At 38.3% G+C, this 18643-nt stretch overlaps 1 protein-coding gene and 1 long non-coding RNA gene across 2 annotated transcripts in view; one reads left to right on the forward strand and one right to left on the reverse strand.

The window, feature by feature from the left end:
• Positions 1–5621, forward strand: part of col4a5 (collagen, type IV, alpha 5 (Alport syndrome)) — a 68587-nt gene extending 62966 nt beyond the window's left edge. The window contains exons 47-49 of the mRNA XM_067437369.1: positions 159–273; positions 3345–3517; positions 3616–5621. Coding sequence (XP_067293470.1) covers positions 159–273; positions 3345–3517; positions 3616–3697 — 370 coding nt within the window. The 3' untranslated portion in view covers positions 3698–5621. The remainder of the gene's footprint in view (positions 1–158; positions 274–3344; positions 3518–3615) is intronic.
• Positions 5622–6902: 1281 nt separating this feature from the next.
• Positions 6903–8266, reverse strand: LOC137083657 (uncharacterized). The gene is made up of 3 exons (XR_010906569.1): positions 7606–8266; positions 7320–7474; positions 6903–7210 (listed from the first exon to the last, which is right to left on the reverse strand). It is a non-coding gene; the product is annotated as an uncharacterized lncRNA (long non-coding RNA).
• Between the last annotated feature and the right edge of the window lie 10377 nt (positions 8267–18643).

An 18643-nucleotide genomic window follows, 5' to 3' on the forward strand; every position in this document is an offset into this window, starting at 1 on the left:
TATACAAAATGATCATGATAATGTAAAAATGCAGAACATTTTGTAATTGTGTTACAGTTTGCACAATTTTAAAATCATTATATCTTTGAAAAGTCCCCATTAAACATGGAAACCCAACATGTGTTTATATGTGTATGTGTGTGTGTGCGTGTATGTAGGTGTTCTGTGTGTGAAGCTCCGGCCATGGTGATTGCTATACACAGCCAGACAGTTCAGCTGCCATCCTGCCCGCAGAACTGGGATCCGCTCTGGATCGGTTACTCCTTCATGATGGTATGTATAGTACCACGGGAACTGTTGAGGGACAGATATTGAATATTGGTTTCCTCTGCCTCATCTACTATAGTGACATTTGTTTCCAAAATTTTTTTTTTAATTTACAGAAACTAAGGGTGTACTCACACTAGGCATTCTGAGCCATGCCCGGGCACTTTTTACCCCTAAAGTCTGGTTGTGAGTGCTCTGTACCATGCTCGGTTTGTTTAGCTGGCCCTGGAAGAGCTGGGCCAGAGCATGGTTCAGATTTTCTTGGATATACTTATAAATACTATATTTAGGTTTATAACGGCCCTGGTTTTCACCTTATTGATGAACATGAATTGTAGTTTTGCGAGTAAAGCTGCAAATTCCTCCATCAAAGTCAGCTGTCTCCGTAATACTCTTCTGAAAGTGAAAATCGTTGCGCGGCATAAATGATAAATTCATTAGACAGTCTATTAACAAAAACACTTTTCTTCCTGTATTCTTCAAAACAAAAAAATTACATTGTGATTGAAATAAGCATGCTCCGGCCCGGTACGTTAAGAGCAATGTGAGTGCAGGCCAGCGATCGTACTCTGGCAACCATGTACAAGGCAACCATGCCTAGTGTGAGAACACCTTAAGTGTCCATAGATAAAAATAACTCAAATAATTCAGATACATTGTTTTAGGTGCTGTTCTTCATAGTTCATACTCTTTTTAAGTAATGAATGTGCTTGACTTTTTTGGTGATTTATGATTACTTGATAAGGATTAAAGATAGGGATTTTTCAAACTGGCAGCTCCAGTAGTAATGAAAAGATGTATCTTGATCGGTCATGGAAACTAGCATGTATTAACTTTAATTAAACAATTTAATTATTTATTCCTGTATGATATTATACTATACCCACATTGGAACAGCAGTTTGGAAAAGGGATGGATGGGTGATTCAGTTGCAGAAACAGGATTTTTTTTTTTAATGTTTGATTGGGGGGTGGAGCTAAACTTACATAAGCTAAGCTTATGTAACTTATTACTAAGCTTTCCTGGAGCTCAGGAAATGTAGACCTTGATGGCCAGAGCTGAGAAACCTAGCTTTAGACACCTATGACAAATTTTACACATGACCTTTTTAATGAAACTGCTGATTTTGTTTGGGTCATGACCTTGACAAATGTCTTTGAAAGTAATGATATATTAGCCTGGTCAGACCAGACTAATAAATCCTTACTTTGTACGTTTTTAATTCAATACATTTGTACATAGAGTCTGGCCACTCTCCATTGACAAGTGTTAACTTCCTTGAAGGCTGGGAACTCTGTTGAAGTTTTAAACTATTAGATCTGCCCAGAGCCATTTTGGATCTGCCATAATCAATCGCTAACGTTTGGTCATGACGTATGTCATCTCAAGCTAACGCACGACATCACCGTCTTCGTTCTCAGCCACTGCCTCTATTCGCTGATTGGATTGGTTATAATTTGACCGGAGATAACCAGAGACTATACTGCAATCCCAGACGGGGTACTGAAGGAAAATGAAAATTGAGTGGAAGTACGTAGGAGGGCAGAGCCAGGCTAATGATATATGGAACAGCTTGCACAAACCCTCATTTGGCGTTAAACTACTGTCAGGATTTACTGAAGGCTCGTGGTGAAGAATAAGCGATGAAAAGGGCAGTTTATGGGAGGAGAATAAGTTATTTACCACTCAGAAGAATCACAGCATGCCTTAAACCAGTGGTTCCCAAACCTGTCCTGGAGGACCACCAGCCCTGCACATTTTGTATGTATCCCTCATCTAACACACCTGATTCAACTCATGAGCTCATTAGTAGAGACTGCAAGACCTGAAATGGGTGTGTCAGTTATTGGGAGACATACAAAATGTGCAGGGCTGGTGGTCCTCCAGGACAGGTTTTGGAACCACTGCCACTTAAACCATTGCACCTGTGTTAGTAGATCACATCCACTGTATTGTGTGTGTAATTAAAGGGTTAGTTGAAATTCTGAGAGAGATTCTGTCCTTAATTACTTGTCCTTATGCCGTTCCAAACCCATAAGACCTTCGTTCATCTTTGAACACAAATAATTTTTTTTAATGAAATCTGACAGCTCTCTGATCCCCCCATAGACAGAAATTTAAATACCACTTTCAAGGTCCAGAAAGGTGGGAAATACATCATTAATTAATAGTCCACGTGACTCCAGGGGTTCCACCTTCATTTTATAAAGTGTTGAGAATGCTCTTTGTGCGCTAGAAGCAAACAAAAATAACGACTTTATTCAACAATTTCTTCACATCTGTGTCAAGTCTCCTACGCTGTGGACATAGTAAATGCAGTCCAGTATTTCCGAGTTACGTCAGCACTACGTCAGAACACCGGCTTACCATTGGCCAAAACTTTTCACGTGAACACCACGACGCATACGTGTGATGCTGACGCAGGAACTGGCCAACATAAACTGCCTAGAAGACTGACACATACGAGAAGTTAAATAAGAATGAGAAGACGTTATTTTTGTTTGTTTTTGGCACAAAAAATATTCTCGTCACTTTACAACATTAAAGGGATAGTTCACCCAAAAATGAACATTTGATGTTTATCTGCTTACCCCCAGGGCATCCAAGATGCAGGTGTGTTTGTTTCTTCAGTAGAACATAAATGAAGATTTTTAACTCCAACTGTTGCTTGTATGAAGTTAAAAATCTTCATTTGTGTTCTACTGAAGAAAAAAACAGAAGCAGATAAACATCAATTTTTTTATTTTTGGGTGAACTATCCCTTTAAGGTTGAACCACTGTGTTCACATGGGCTATTTTAACAAAATACTACTTTTTACTAATTCAATTGCAGTCTATGGAGGGGTCAGAGAGTGCTCCGATTTGTGTTCTGAAGATGAACGAAGGCCTTACTCGTTTTTGGGTGAACTAACCCTTTAATGTAATGAAGCATAGCACTTTTCACAGGCAAACATCACTTGATAAGTCTTTTGGTCTTTGGTCTTTTTTAAATGAAAACAGCATGAATACTTAACAACTCAGACATCCTTATTGGCCGTTGACTCGCATTGACTTGTCTTTGTTGCTCTGTGTAACAGCACACCAGTGCAGGTGCAGAGGGCTCGGGTCAGGCCCTGGCCTCTCCCGGCTCCTGTCTGGAGGAGTTCCGCTCCGCTCCGTTCATCGAGTGTCACGGTCGAGGCACCTGCAATTACTACGGCAACTCGTACAGCTTCTGGCTGGCCACTGTAGATGTGAATGAAATGTTCAGGTAACATTTTCATTTAAAAAGTACAATAATTCTTGAAAACATTCTGGAAATGAAAAGATGTCTAACTTCAGAGTATCGTTCTTTCTTTGCCCAAACAGAAAGCCGCAGTCGGAGACACTGAAAGCTGGAAACTTGGCGACCCGTGTGAGCCGCTGCATTGTGTGTATGAAGAGGACGTAACGTAGTGACATTTGTGCAGTCTGTTGTTGTTGAGGATCAGCCATCGCCTACAACGACTGCGGCCATCATGCTGATCACCAGTGGGGTTTCATTGGTGCAATATCTTCACGTTTAACACTATGGTGCTACTGTGCGACACAGCAAAAGAAACTGAACAAAATAAATGAATTTACTAGTTACTTTTTTTTTTTCTTCAAAGAAGTACCTCAAAAGAAAAATACAGATCCAGCAAGGTGCCATGGCAGTTGTGACACAATGTGCATTCGATATTTTTCTCTCTTTTTCCTAAGAGATTTTTTAGAGATTCTTTTCATTTAATATTTTCCTATGAAAATTTTGATGTTGGTACACAAATGGTACATTTTTTGGGAGAAACGCTCTCGCTTTTTTCTTTCGAGTGGAATTGTCTCCATGTTACCAAATCGGCACTTTGAACATCAAAGAGACGAAATGCACTGAAGCGTTACATTAATGGGACTGCTATTATTTTTCTCCAATCACTTTTTCTTCTTTATTGGTGGTACTAACACTACTGTATCAGGACTTTTTAGCAATGTGTCATTTATCTCTTTTTGTAAGTAATAAAATGTGTATATTGTGTAAAACACCTTTTTAGTATAAAACAAAATGGATCTTTTTAATGAATTTCTGGGTTCTTTGTCAGATGCTCACTCACACTCACTCTCTCCTTATTCACATATTAGCTCCACAATCACTTACACTGACATTTGTACAAAGAACTTTCTTTAAATGAAACAGTATTTTTTAAAAATATATATATATATATATTAAAAAGAAAGTATATATCCAGAAACTTGATTCGGCTGTAGGAGGTTTTTGTTTTTTCATTCAGTAGTTGTCAAGTAAGGGTCAGCGCGTTCTTCGCCGCACACATGCGTAAATGTAATTGTTTTTTTCAGATCTCTCCTCCATTCTGATTTCATTTATCCAGCAAGGACATGTCTGTGAAAAACCATCAAATACAAGTGTTATGAATTTGTAAACCTTTCATTAGTTCTTATTTGTGTTATATTACGCCACAGTGTGGTGTGTCACCGTTTTAGATCAGATGACACTGCTTGTCGGAAAATATGAACGTAAACCACATTTTGGCATATTATATTATAGTTATTTGTAGTTCAAATTTGCGGACCGACAGTGGTTCATTTAATCTAAAACAGTGAAGATCTTCTTGCAAGTCATCATGGGGTGCAACAATGTGTATTTCAAAATCATTTCCCTCTTTCATGTTTAGTATCCAGAAGTTGTAATAAACTTAAATGACTGAAATAAAAGAAACCAACAAGGTTAACTTTTTTAGAGTGATATTGGTCAAGTTTGTTGTTTGTATTTTTCTGTCTGGTTAGTATGGACAGTATGGTATGGGGTTTCTAAACGTGTTGTTTTTTCCTTGCAGTCAATCATTTTCCTTATCTAAAGCATCTTGCTGCATGGGAACAAAAAAAGTTTTTTTGATGGTGGACCATGGGCATTTCCTCAGAGGATGCAAGGGAGCCAGTGCCTCTCTCCCCAAAAAAATGAATGAGAAATATTACAAAAATAAAATATCACAAATATTATGAAATGTGACATTAAAAAGGTGTATAAATCACTTGTTTTTCTAAAATAACACTGTCCAAAAGCAGCACCAGTGGGTAAAATTACAGCATGAGTCCACCACCGACCCCCTAAATGAGTGCTAGGCTGGTGGAAAATAATGCGGGAACGTTGTGTGAGAGCTTTGATCTCGCTTTGATCAGATATGGTTAGTTAGTACGATAAATACAATTTCGACTTTAATAGGAAAAAAGTTAACAACTCAGCCACTTAGATACACTGCTGTATGTCAAATCAAACTTGAAATTATGCAAATCAAGCCTGAAAACATGATGACTGTGTGTGTGTGTCTTTTTTATCAGCTTGGTCAAATGTGATCTGTGAAATTCTTCTCTGTGATCAGTGTTTACCGAGCTTGATGACTGATTATCCGACTATTCAAAAGAACAGCTGAATATGCGTTCATAAATAAAATATATTGGCTAAATTGTTACTGCCTTTAATTATGACCAGTATTTTGAAATAAATGTAATTTGGAAAAAAATAGATTTACACTTGGTTTTAATAAATAGAACATTACATTGTTAATGTAAAAATTCAAAAAAGAACTGTATTTGGTTTCTCTTTTTAATGTAATGTTTAACTAGGAGAATGTGACAACATTAAGTGTAACTGGGACATATAAAAAAAAAAAACTGAGGACTTTGCCTCCTCATTTCAGAACACCACTGTGGTGGACCACTAGAGGGACAGGGACTGTAGGGCTATGCCAAACTGCTGTCTTTTCCCTGACAGACATCTGTGTCAATTAGATAGATATACAGTTAAACAAGATTTTGCAGCCACTCTGCTTTTGTGTAGTAATGAATGGTGACTCAAACACATGTTTAAGTGGATGTAAACTTAACTAATTAGGGTTTCTGTCTCCATTTGTATTTTTCCTGTTAGTGTATCACCCTCTCCCTCCTTCCATCCCGGATCTTTCTGATTCTAACAATGTGCTTGTTATCCGGGACAGATTGGTTAATGCACTGCATGAAAAGTGGGATTTTCGTCCCCGTAAACGGCCGGAAATCTCCCTGATTTTCGACAATTAACGTCAGTTTACAGCCTGTGAACGTCGCGTTCGTCTGTGCCACATATTGACGGAAACGAACCATGACGTATGTGGAGCTTGCGGAGGCATGCTGGCGCCGGCGCTAATGGCTCTAATTAGCATATGAATAGCAGCTCTGGGCGGCGCCTTGCCGGAATGGCTTGAATTTCCTCACTCAGTATTGGTTGAAACTACTACATTGAAACAAGAAATATCACTCGTGATTGGTTGGCAGATCTGTTACTATTGGTCAACCTGGGTAATAAATTAATAAATTTAAACCCCCAAATTATAATAATTTTACACACATATATATAAAATTATGATTTGCATATTAATTTTTAATTGTATATATTCATATTCATGTGATATGCTATTATGTTTTATATTCATGTCATTGTTATCCTATGGACTACGCTATTATAACCATCAAGGACATTCATTTATTGAGGAAAGGAAAATATGCCAGGGACGTGCAGTTTATTCGAAGAAAGAGCTTTATTAGAATAAACACAAACACAACCAAATGCAAAACGTTTGAGATCTGCCCACACAACAATAGGAAGCTCACGAGAAGCCCAAAATCCTACAGCACCATGAAGTCTCTGTTTTCCGCTTCAGAGCTGTAGGTAACTAGCGCCATTCTGTCCGTTTTAAGTCCATTGTCTGTCGTGCGTTGCCCTGTTCTTTGGAATCGCCTCTAATCTCGATTGCAGCGTGGCACAGAGCTCGGCGAACAGTCCACCCAGACACCGCGCGAACGATGCCGTCTTCATCATCAGACATCAGGTCTATGGTAGGGCACTTCCAAAGGCCCACCTCATATCCTCAGCTAACACACTCTTTCTTGCTTGTAGCAGCTGTAAAAACAAACAATAAAGACAATCAGTATTGCGCGATGTACTGCGTAAAATGCACCTGAAAAATAGTCACACTGACCAAAAACGGATCTAATCTAATAAATCTTACCCTCTTTCTTCTCTATCGACTCCGAGTTGAACTCTTCACAGCTTTTCAAGAACTGGATGTTTGTACCTCCTGCGTACTGTCTCTTTGTCTTACATGCAGCTGGAAAACAATTAAATGAGTGTTATGACGAAGTTGTGAAGACGGCGTACTGCTTCCTGTAAAATAACCAGAAAAAGAAAACACTTTTATAAAGCAACTTACATTTGTTCTTTTACAAGGCTAATTTCAGCTTGTGCTACTTAAAAAGCTTTGCTTTAGGTTACTTTAGCTTAGATAACAGTCTTACCGCAATCTTAGGACTGGTCTTCTCTTAGGCACTCGTCTTCTCTTCTTAAAGTTAGTATCTTCCACACAGTTTTTCGACTCCAAAGCAAGCAACCTATCATCTATGGACAGCAACCTGGAGATTACTAAAGTTAACTGCTCGTTAAAATCGGCAGCAAACTGAGCAAGCTGACGAGATAGCCCACTGATTGCATTCAGCTGTTTCTTCCCGCCGGTGTTACGGATCAACTGGGGATCATGTTATCTGGGGACGGGCGCGTGCACGCAGCTAGTTTTACCTGGATTTACAGCAGATGTTAGACGAGGACAGATTCGTCACAGCGGATTTTCCACTGAACAGATTTAAAACGCTTTCCACATTATTGGTAAATGTTTGCATAATATCAGGCTCTGTGTTTTCCTCTGTCGCTGCTTTGCTGTATGTTTCAAACGCAGTTTAAGGGAAATTTTAATGTGGTTTCATTTCACAACACAGACCACGCCCACATTTTGTTACATTCTTTTCGATGAAAGTCGTATCCAATGACAATTACATTCAATAAATTACATTGTGTCGTATTAGTATCGGAATTTTTATTTTATTTTTAATAACTATTGTTTTTGTAATTTGCTTAGGGTATTTTTTAAATTATATATATATATATATATATATATATATATATATATATATATATATATATATATATATATATATATATATATATCCTAACTAAAATAACTCATAGCCTGTCATATTACCTTTCTCATATTAGCCTATTATATTCTATTATAATCTATTATATTGCCCACCCCTTGCCCACCTGCACATCCCAGCTGATATACAAGATTTGGGGGGTCATTCTGCATTTGAAAGTTTGAAAGGGTTTTAAATCTTCTAAATAAAGTAAAATGATTCAAAATCAAGTAATTTATATATGCCAAAGTCAACTTTAAACATATACAATGTAATTTCCAAACAGCAAAATTGTGGCCAGTGAAAATGCTGAGTGGCTAGTAACTTTGGAAAACCACTAGCCACGGTGGCCGGTGAGCAAAAAAGTTAATGTCAACCCCTGTATATATATATATATATATACACACACACACACACACACACACACACATATATATATATGTGTGTGTAGTGCCGTTAAAATTAATTTGCGTTAACACGTTAATTTTGACAGGCAATGATATATGATATATAAAGTTTGCTGATGTATGACGCCGCTTATTAGCAGGAGACCGCAATGATTGGTAAAAGTTGCGGTGATTGGTCAAAATTGCGAGTCGCACTGAATTCACGGGGACTGATTGCAAATGACACACAATAAATAATCTAGAATACTTTCATCAAATATATAAATTCAAGCTTAAGTTTAAGATTTTACAATTAGGCTATACTGAGCCTGATCTATCTAAGAGATTTTCTTAGAAGGAAGTTCATACCTTTTAGAAAAATGTCACATGGGTTAAAACTCCTGCTACCCTGATTTGCATTTGTATAGCTCACAGCATGTTCATTTACATGTTAAAGCCTCCCCTGGAGTTAAGGGAAGGGGGGTCTTGGGGGGGACAACTGCCAACCAAGGCCCACGTCAATTTCTGACAATTCACGGCAGTTTTCGGTGTCGCCTGCAAACTGCCGTGTACAGTCGTAAACCTGATCTTCCACGACAATCTACAGTGCCGCTTACTGACGAAAATCCCACTTTTCATGCAGTGATGACTAAGCTTTGAGCTTAGGAGTGGTTATTAGGACCTAAATATAAGATTCAGTTGACAAAGTGTGTGAGTGTTGATATTTGGCAACAGTTAAGCCCTCAATAGGATCAGTGACCAGATGACAGTGACCCCATTGCCACTGGGATAATGGTCTTTGTTCCAGCCAACAACAGGAGCAAGGGGCAAAGGTCAAGCCGAGCTCTTTACAAAAATGACTTAAGTGGTGTTTTTCCTAGAAAGACCCAAAACAAGGGTCAACAGATTGATCAAAGCCTGATTTGATTATGATGAAAAGAGGATTTTTTATGTAGTTGTTCTAAACTTTATGGACAATAAAAGCCATGTTTAATGGCTGGAAGTGTCATTTATGGGTATCCAAAAACATAAGGTAGGCCTATAACATCTGCAATATACATGGCTTAAGTTAGCCATTAAAGTCTAACTGTGGATTAACTTTGTTTATTTGTGTCTGTGTGGAATGATTCAGAGAATGCAATTCGTCAAAGCTGTTTTTCCAGGTAATTTGTTCTTTAGGGGCATATCTGATGACCTGCATGATTCTTTCCTTAATGAGCTTTAAATATAAATCACTGCTCTTGTTTGTTTTGAAACATGAGCACCTAGTAGCAAATACTACATCCCTTAATTAAGTGTTGGAGACTCTGGCCACAGTAGAATTTGACCTAAACCTTCAGTGCCACTGAGCTCATGATCCACATGCAGCCCAAGCCCTAATATAACCTACATTTGTGCACATAATACACACTACTGAAATGAAGTGAGCTTGCAGAGAGAAACCTCAGCTCCTAATGACGCACAAACGTCTGTCAGAGGAGGATTCCCCTTCGGCAGGCAGCAGTGGTACAGCCAGGAATACATTTCAGCAAGGGTCGGTACTCGGTACTCATTAGAAATGCTTTGGGAAAAGGGATTGACTCACTTCTCTAAAAAGGATCTATCATTCAAGCGAAATCACATGAGCAGGAGTGCCGTTGCTCCTAATATCAGCACTGCACAGTTACAGTATTACCAATAACTTTGACTTATTACTTCACCAACGAAAATAGTTACAAAGTAGAATGAACCATTGCACATCTTCAAGCAACATAGGCCCAAAATTCACATAATTTCTGAGGAAGTACTTCTTTTAAGGTTCTCCTCTGTCTTTATTTATTTTTTCTTTTGTCACATTAGCTATGTGAACACACATAAAATCATGGAGATGATTTGTTTATGTTCAAGGGTCTGGAGAAAAAAAAAGTCAAATCTCCTTTAAGATTAAGTTAAAAATGACAGACATAGAAAATGAATGGGAATATGCAAAAAAAATACAAAACCTCTGGTGATACAAACCACAAATCAGTCATTAAGCAAAATATAAAGCAAAAATAAGAAGTACGCAATGTAGGTGTCAGACACAGACGAGGACACAGAGGAATTAGTGCAAGTGCAAAGTTTAATAACAGAGGTTATGGACACAGGTGATACTTAGATTGGATGGTGACACTCAGACGAAGGAGGTGAAGATGATGATGACGAAGATGATGATAATGATGACGAAGATGATGACGAAGATGATGACGAAGATGATGACGAAGACGATGACGATGACGATGATGATGATGATGATGATGATGATGATGATGATGATGATGATGATGATGATGATGACGAAGAGAGATCTAGGTGAGGGCTTCGATGAAGGACGGGTAGTCACGGGTGGATCGGTGCAAGACCAGACGGTGAGTGTGAAGGTGAGGAGTGTTTAAGTAGTGTTGCTGGTGATGGTGCACAGGTGATCAGAATGCTGGTGATGGGGAACGAGTGGTTGTGGTAGTGTCTGATGACTGTGAGGGCGGACAGTAGGGATGACACTCTACAATATCACGAGTGCAAAACAAACACAAACATTTATATCATGCAAATGCGAGTTTATATTTAGAAAAAAAGTCAGAATTGTGAGAGAAAAAGTCGCAATTACTCTTTTTAAAATTTTATTAAGTGGCAGAAACGGGCTTCCATAAAAATCTATAATTCAGCCACAATGCAGTAAAAAAACAGCAAGTAAGAGGTTACACTAAAACATCAAGAGTTCAAATCAGATACAAACACACACTAATGTAAACACACTCGGTGACACACACAAACAACAATATTATACACACACAAATTAAATGGTGTGGCTGTATCAATATGGTGAAATTGAGCCAAAAGTCTCAAATAACAGGTTAAAATCAGATCTTTTATTCTGTGATAATACATATTTACATTTACATTACATTACATTACATTTATTTTTATTTATTTTTCATTTTGATGTTATGTGTTTTCCTCTTTTCTCAGGTTTGAATGTAGTAAAATGTATGCAAAAACTGACACTTCAAATCAACATGAAAAGAAGAATCTAAACCTTGACAAAAAAAGTAGTCAAAAATAGTCTAAAAAAGTATTTTTTTCAAGTATTTATTTCTAAAAACTCTAGAGAATTTATAAGACACTTTATAGTTGAGTTGTATAGAGTTGTATAGGAATATAGTGGTCACAACATGGCATTACATCAGTTTTTCTTTTTTTACTCCCTCCAGAGGGCACTAATCTACCTTCCTGAAATTGGATTTTGAATGCCTCCTCTTTTTTTCTGGCTATCACCAGACCAAGCTCAATTTAAAATGTAACACGCTAGGTGGATAAGCCAGTCTGTGATTGGTTCCCGCAAAAGTGTAGAAATGAGAAGCAGTAGAAATTAGATGAGTTGCCGGGTGAAATCAAATCGCCGGCAGATCAGGCTGGGTTTACCCAGTCTCTACCTGGTCTCTGTTTGAACATGGAAAACTTTTTAATAGAAAAATAATTTAAAGATTTATTGGATTTTTTTTAAAAAGACGTTTACGAGTCCCGTGATCGAGAAAATCATTCCGGTTGCTACTTCTCCCTCAATCTCTCATCTCTCAATGAGATTCTCATGTGAACTGAACTGACAGGGGAGTCCATTATATCATATAGCCCATTGAAGCTCATTAAATATGCAAATCTTCTCCAATCCTAGCCGTGGGCGTTTACTTTCAAGTCTCCAGTGCGGCACACCCATCAAAACCCAGCGTTCAGAAGACAGCCTCAAAACCAGTGTAGAAAATAGCCTATTATTTATTAGTTATTATTTTTTTGAATGTAAAAACCACACGAACATCATTAGTTGACCTCAGACAACAGTATAAAAAAAATTAAAAAGCCAATTCATGACACCTTTAAATTTGTACTCTTGCAATGTGTGTTTAGGCTGCAATATGGCATAGGTGCTATTTGGGTTTAGTTCAACTATCATCAGCCTATTACATACCGCTCTGAAAAAAATTGACCACTTAACTTGGTTTTCTCATACAACAAGCTGTGTATAATTATTTTGTATATACATACACACACATGCATGTATATATTTAAGAATTTACATTTATTTAAGGTCTATACATCTATATCATCTATACCAGCAGCCATGTCACGCTGTAGTCAAAGGTTTCCCACTGTAGCAGGGCTGAGCCTGGTCAGTACCTGGATAGGAGACCAACTAGGAAAACTAGGTAGCTGCTGGTAGAGGTGCTAGTGAGGCCAGCAGGGGGTGCTCACCCTGTGGTCTGTGTGGGTCATAACCATAGACTGTAAAAAAGTGCTCTCTGTCTATCATGGCCTCCTAATCACCCCTCTCTCCTGATTGGCTACATCACTCTGTTTCCTCTCCAATCAGCTGGTGTGTGGTGAGCGTTCTGGTGCAATATGGCTGCCGTCGCATCATCCAGGTGTGTATATATATATTTTTATGTTTATGTTTTTGTGACATATGAGGACACAAATGTGTATAATGACATGGGTATGACACAGGTATTACAAGGAGAGGGTAAAATATGAGGACATTGGCCATGTCCCCACTTTTCAAAATGCTTATAAATTATACAGGATGAGTTTTTTTAGAAAGTAAAAATGCAGAAAGTTTCCTGTTATGGGTAGGTTTAGGGGCAGGGGCAGTGTAGGGGGATAGAAAATACAGTTTGTACAGTATAAAAACCATTACGCCTATGGAAAGTCCCCATATGTCACAAAAACAAATGTGTGTGTGTGTGTGTGTGTGTGAGAGAGAGAGAGAGAGAGAGAGAGAGAGAGAGAGAGAGAGAGAGAGAGAGAGAGAGAGAGAGAGAGAGAGAGAGAGAGAGAGAGAGAGAGAGAGAGAGAGAGAGAGCTCTCAGCAAAGCAACAGTGAATTGGGCACCTTCATGCTAGTTTACGGTAGGTCAGATGCAGGTATGCTGCACAACCGTTGAGCTGAAGTTATTTACTCGCATTTTAGAGGGTTGTGAAGAGTAAAAACTACAACTCCCATGATTCTATGCTCATTCATGGTGTCATGGAGCTACACCTTTGTTTTGAATAAGAGATCTCTTGCAGTGAAACTTACATACTGTGCCCTTAATTCGGACATACAGTTGTTTGCCTAATATCCTATATAGTAAATAATATTGATTCAATGATTAAATGACTCACTAAAAAGACATTGGCTTTGTCCAAAACCACACTCTCAAGTGAGTTATTATTTTGCCACTAATAAAAAAGCAAGTTCTATGTACACTATATTGGCAAAAGTATTAGGACACATGTTCAAATCATTGAATTCAGGTGTTCTAATCACTCCAATCAGGTGTGGGATGTTTTTCAGGGGTTAGGCTTGGCCCCTTAGCTCCAGTGAAAAGAACTCTTAATGCTTCAGCATGCCAAGACATTTTGGACAATTCCATGATCCCAAATTTGTGGGAAAATTTTGAGGATGGCCTCTTCCTGTTCCAACATGACTGCACACCAGTGCACAAAGCAAAGTCGACATGGATGAGCGAGTTTGGTGTGGAGGAACTTGACTGGCCCGCACAGAGTCCTGACCTCAACCCGATAGAACATGGGATGATTTAGAGCGAACACTGTGAACAAGGCCTTCTTGTCCAACATCAGTGGCAGTGCCTGACCTCACAAATGTGCTTCAAGAAGAATGATCCTAAATTCCCATAAACACACTCTTAAACCTTGTGGAAAGCCTTCCCAGAAGAGTAGAAACTGTTATAGCTGCAAACGGGTGGGCCAACTCCATATTAAACCCTATGGATTAAGAATGGGATGCCATTTAACGTTCATGTGCATCAGTGCATGTATAGTCAGGCGTTCCAAAACTTTTGGCAATATAGTGTAATGTAATCTGTACCAGCATCACTTGCGTCACTTCAATGCCATTCACAAATCCTTGGGGATTTTTAGAATCTTGCTTGAAGTATTTATACTGTTTTATGAATACTGTACTATACATATACTGTTTTACACCTATTACTAGTATGCAATATGGAAGTATGCAGCTTATCACTTCACTTATCAGCGTATTGACTTACCTATCAACAGTCTGTCTGGAGGCTTTGGAACTTAAACATTTCCCTTTCTTTGTTTTTTTTTAATCAGCCTTCAGTTAGCATATATAATTTAACTCTTTTGAGAACAAGATATTGTAATAAAGTACTGCATTAGACATTCATGAAGGGAGATAGGATCTTACTTGATGACAACATTAGGTTCAACCATGATATCTGGACCTGGCATTTCACATAAAATACTATTATTGTGTGCTGCTGCCAATAAGGTGCCAGGCACAGTGGGTAATGGATTGATCCTGTACATAAGCAAACACTGCCAAAAAGCTTACATTTAAACACTGAGAATCCAATTAAGGGCATCATTATGGCGGAACAACAGTGGATGGCACGGCCGCTGTGTGTATAAGGACACTTCCTAGACATTACTATGAATGTGGGCGGATTTCTGCAGGGGTCTGAGCTCTTTAAGAAGATAATAGTTTCCTAGTTTAAGTGTCTTGCTACATGCTCATGGGCAAATAAGCTCGGAGTTTCTGGGAAAGTAGCCGACCCCCACTGAAAAGTTCACTTGCAGTGGTCAGTTATCCGCTTTAATTTCCACAAGCTACTTACTGACACTGCTTACTGGCATTCTGAACGCACCCAGACTTATGGGGGGGGGGGGGGGTTACGGTGTGCATCTAGTGACGCATACATGTGTGTGCTTTTCTTTATTTATCAGATACAGACTAGTCCATGAAGGTAAACCAAAGTTCAGAAAATGTTGAAAAACTTCAGTTTAATTCTTACCATTTTCACGATGGATGTTGTTTCATGATGTCCAACAGTTTATTAATCAGTTTTTGTGTCTGATTATTTCCTAAATTGACCTGATTTTGTTTTTAATTGGAATTTTATTATGGATCCTCTCCATTTTTATGTAATTTGGCCAGCTGGAAATGTCACAATATTGTATGTTACAATTTAGAGAAGAGTAACAGTCCAGCACCTATTTGAGATTGTGAGCAGATTTGGCAATATTTGATTTAATGCTTAAAATCAATATACAGTTTTTTTTTTTAAATCAAGAACTATTTTTATTGAAGAACAGAATTACAATTAGAATACTCTTGAATCAGAAAATGAATCATGGTTAGTTAACCTAATAACAATACACACCGATCAGGTGTAATATTATGAATAACACTGATTATCTCTTCATCACAGCACCTGTTAGTGGGATTAGATTAGGCAGCAAGTGAACATTTTGCTATCAACGTTAATGTGCTGGAAGCCCAAAAATTGGGCAAGTGTAAAGATTTGAATCAGTTTGACAAGGGCTAAATTGTAATGGCTATACAATTGGGTAAGAGCATCTCCAAAACTGCAGCTCTTGTGGAGTGTTCCCAGTCTGCAGTGGTCAGTATCAAAAGTGGTCCAAGGAAGGAACAGTGGTGACCTGGAAAGAGTCATGGACAAACAAGGCTTATTGATGCATGTGAAAGGCTGGCCCATGTGGTCTGATCAAACAGACAAGCTACTCTAGCTCAAATTGCTCAAGAAGATAATGTTGGTTTTGATAAAAAGGTGTTAGAATACACAGTGCATTGCAAATCTTGGGTCCTGCCATCCATGTGGATGTTACTTTGTCACGTACCTCCTACCTAAGCATTGTTGCAGACCATGTACACCCTTTCATGGAAACGGTGTTCCCTGGTGGCTGTGACCTCTTTCCGCAGGATAATGTGTCCTGCCACAAAGCAAAAATGGTTCAGAAGTGGTTTGAGGAGTCTAATCCAGCCAAGTCACCTTTATGTATATAGCGCTTTTTACAAACAGATTGCTTCAACGTAGCTCTACAGTGACAATAGGAAAATAATTTTGTTTTAGAAGACGGCATTACAGCACATGCTTTCAATGCAAAATGCTGAACAGTTAGTACATGCGTTCATGCGCTCAAGGCTAGATTATTGTAATGCTCTACTGGGTGGTTGCCCTGCTCGCTTAATAAACAAACTTCAACTGGTCCAAAACGCAGCAGCTCGAGTTCTTACTAGAACCAAGAAGTCCGATCATATTAGCCCAGTTGGAGTTTAGATTGGGGTTGGAGCTAAACTGTGCAGGACAGTGGCCCTCCAGGACCGAGATTGGGGACCCCTGCTCTAGTCTATCTGGGATGCTGAGGAGATTTAGTGGTATTGGTGATTGCTCTACCATATTTGTAATGAGGGGGCAGCTTTGCAGCCTTGGTTTAACTAGTATATAATACTAGATAATGATACGAGATGTCATTGTTCTGCTGCAGAATTTCAACGGCATCAACATTGATTCCATCATGTGACAATATTAGATCTGAAATATGTTTACAACATTGAGTGGGTCCTGATACGTGTTGCCTAACTCCAATAGTTTAAAATGTCTCTAAATGCCAATCCCAATGCTTCCTTTTCATTGTCTACATGGATATTAAAAACACCAACAATTACCCTCACGTCTCCTGCACAGCCTGAACATGACGTTTCAATGAGAGCTGCTGTTTTCGCTATCCTCAAGGGTCGTTTGTATATCTGCAGTTCTGATGATTCGGCTCTGTCAGCTCCGCCTAACAATGAACATGTTTGGACAGATGCAAATGTTGGGGGCGTGCATATAAATGATCCCCAACGCTTGCGTTTTTCCGCGGTGTGTTTGATTCAAGAGATTTAGATATGAAGGGGGCATGAGGAGGCAATGGTGTTTGAGACTCACAGTATGTGAAGTCCATGTATTGAACTCTTATTATTTCACTATGCCACGGTTAATTCAATTTTTCATTCTAGGGCACCTTTAATAAAACCAGTTCACTTAAGTTAATTGTGTTTGTGGTTACAGTTTCATTTGCGGATCCTTTACGTCGGATACGACTGACCAATATTGAGTCGCCCATGCACATCTTGGATAAGATTCCTAAAAGTTTTGCACATACAGCACACATTACAGACATGCGTAAATGTGGACGTTACATGTCTAAAGTAACCTATAGAAAGAATAAACCAGTCTTGTAAATTTATAAATTTCACTTTAAAACTTAAAATATAATGTGTATGCACAATAAACTACAGTAAAATCTCTTTACAGAAAGGTTTTTGCCGGTTTTAATAAAATGTTATTTAATAACACTAGTCATAATAAGCATATTTCCAGTAGCCCACGTGCCACAATCATCCACGGCAAACTTCGACAGCTGGTTGAACTGGATCTTTCGGTTACTTTTTTCGGCTTTTGCATCTTACGTCATCATCACGAAATGATTCAGTTCGATTAATGAGCTGGCTCAAATGGTTACTTGCTGAGAACCGGCTCAAAAGAACGATTCATTCAAGAACCGAACATCACTAATATTTAGGTGAAAGAGTCTCTATGTGTTGGGATTTATCTGACCTCTGTGATAAATCCCAACGAGTTTGAGCTGTTGAAATTGCCTCCACACTGTAAATTCTAACAAGTTCAGTTTACTTAAAAAAGTTTGGAAACCGATTGCCTTATTTTCGGAAAGCAAACTTAAGGGGAAAACTGAAGTTAATTTCATATTTAGCTAAAAGTAAAGAAAGCTTACACCTCCCAAGTGAATTAATTAATACATATTAAGTTAGTTTAATGCCAATTCTAGTTAACATACTATTTACTAATCTTACTTAAGACTGAATTGTTTAATTGTAAGAATGCTTGAGTAGTTCATTGAACTAACAGTGTTATATTATGTTCTAGTACTCAAACCAGTCAAGTTATATTTACTTGGTTTTTCTGAGTAACAAATGCATTAGCATGCATATAATTCAGATTACATTTTTTTAAAAAGTAAATTCAACAAATTATTTGACAGTTAATTAAAAGTTAATTAAAAAATCTAAGTAAGAACAACTATTGGATTTTACAGTGCAAATTCCCCAGATTTCAATCCAATCAGTCTGTGGGATGTGC

This window comes from Pseudorasbora parva, chromosome 1, assembly GCF_024679245.1.
Source record: "Pseudorasbora parva isolate DD20220531a chromosome 1, ASM2467924v1, whole genome shotgun sequence".
Taxonomy (NCBI): domain Eukaryota; kingdom Metazoa; phylum Chordata; class Actinopteri; order Cypriniformes; family Gobionidae; genus Pseudorasbora; species Pseudorasbora parva.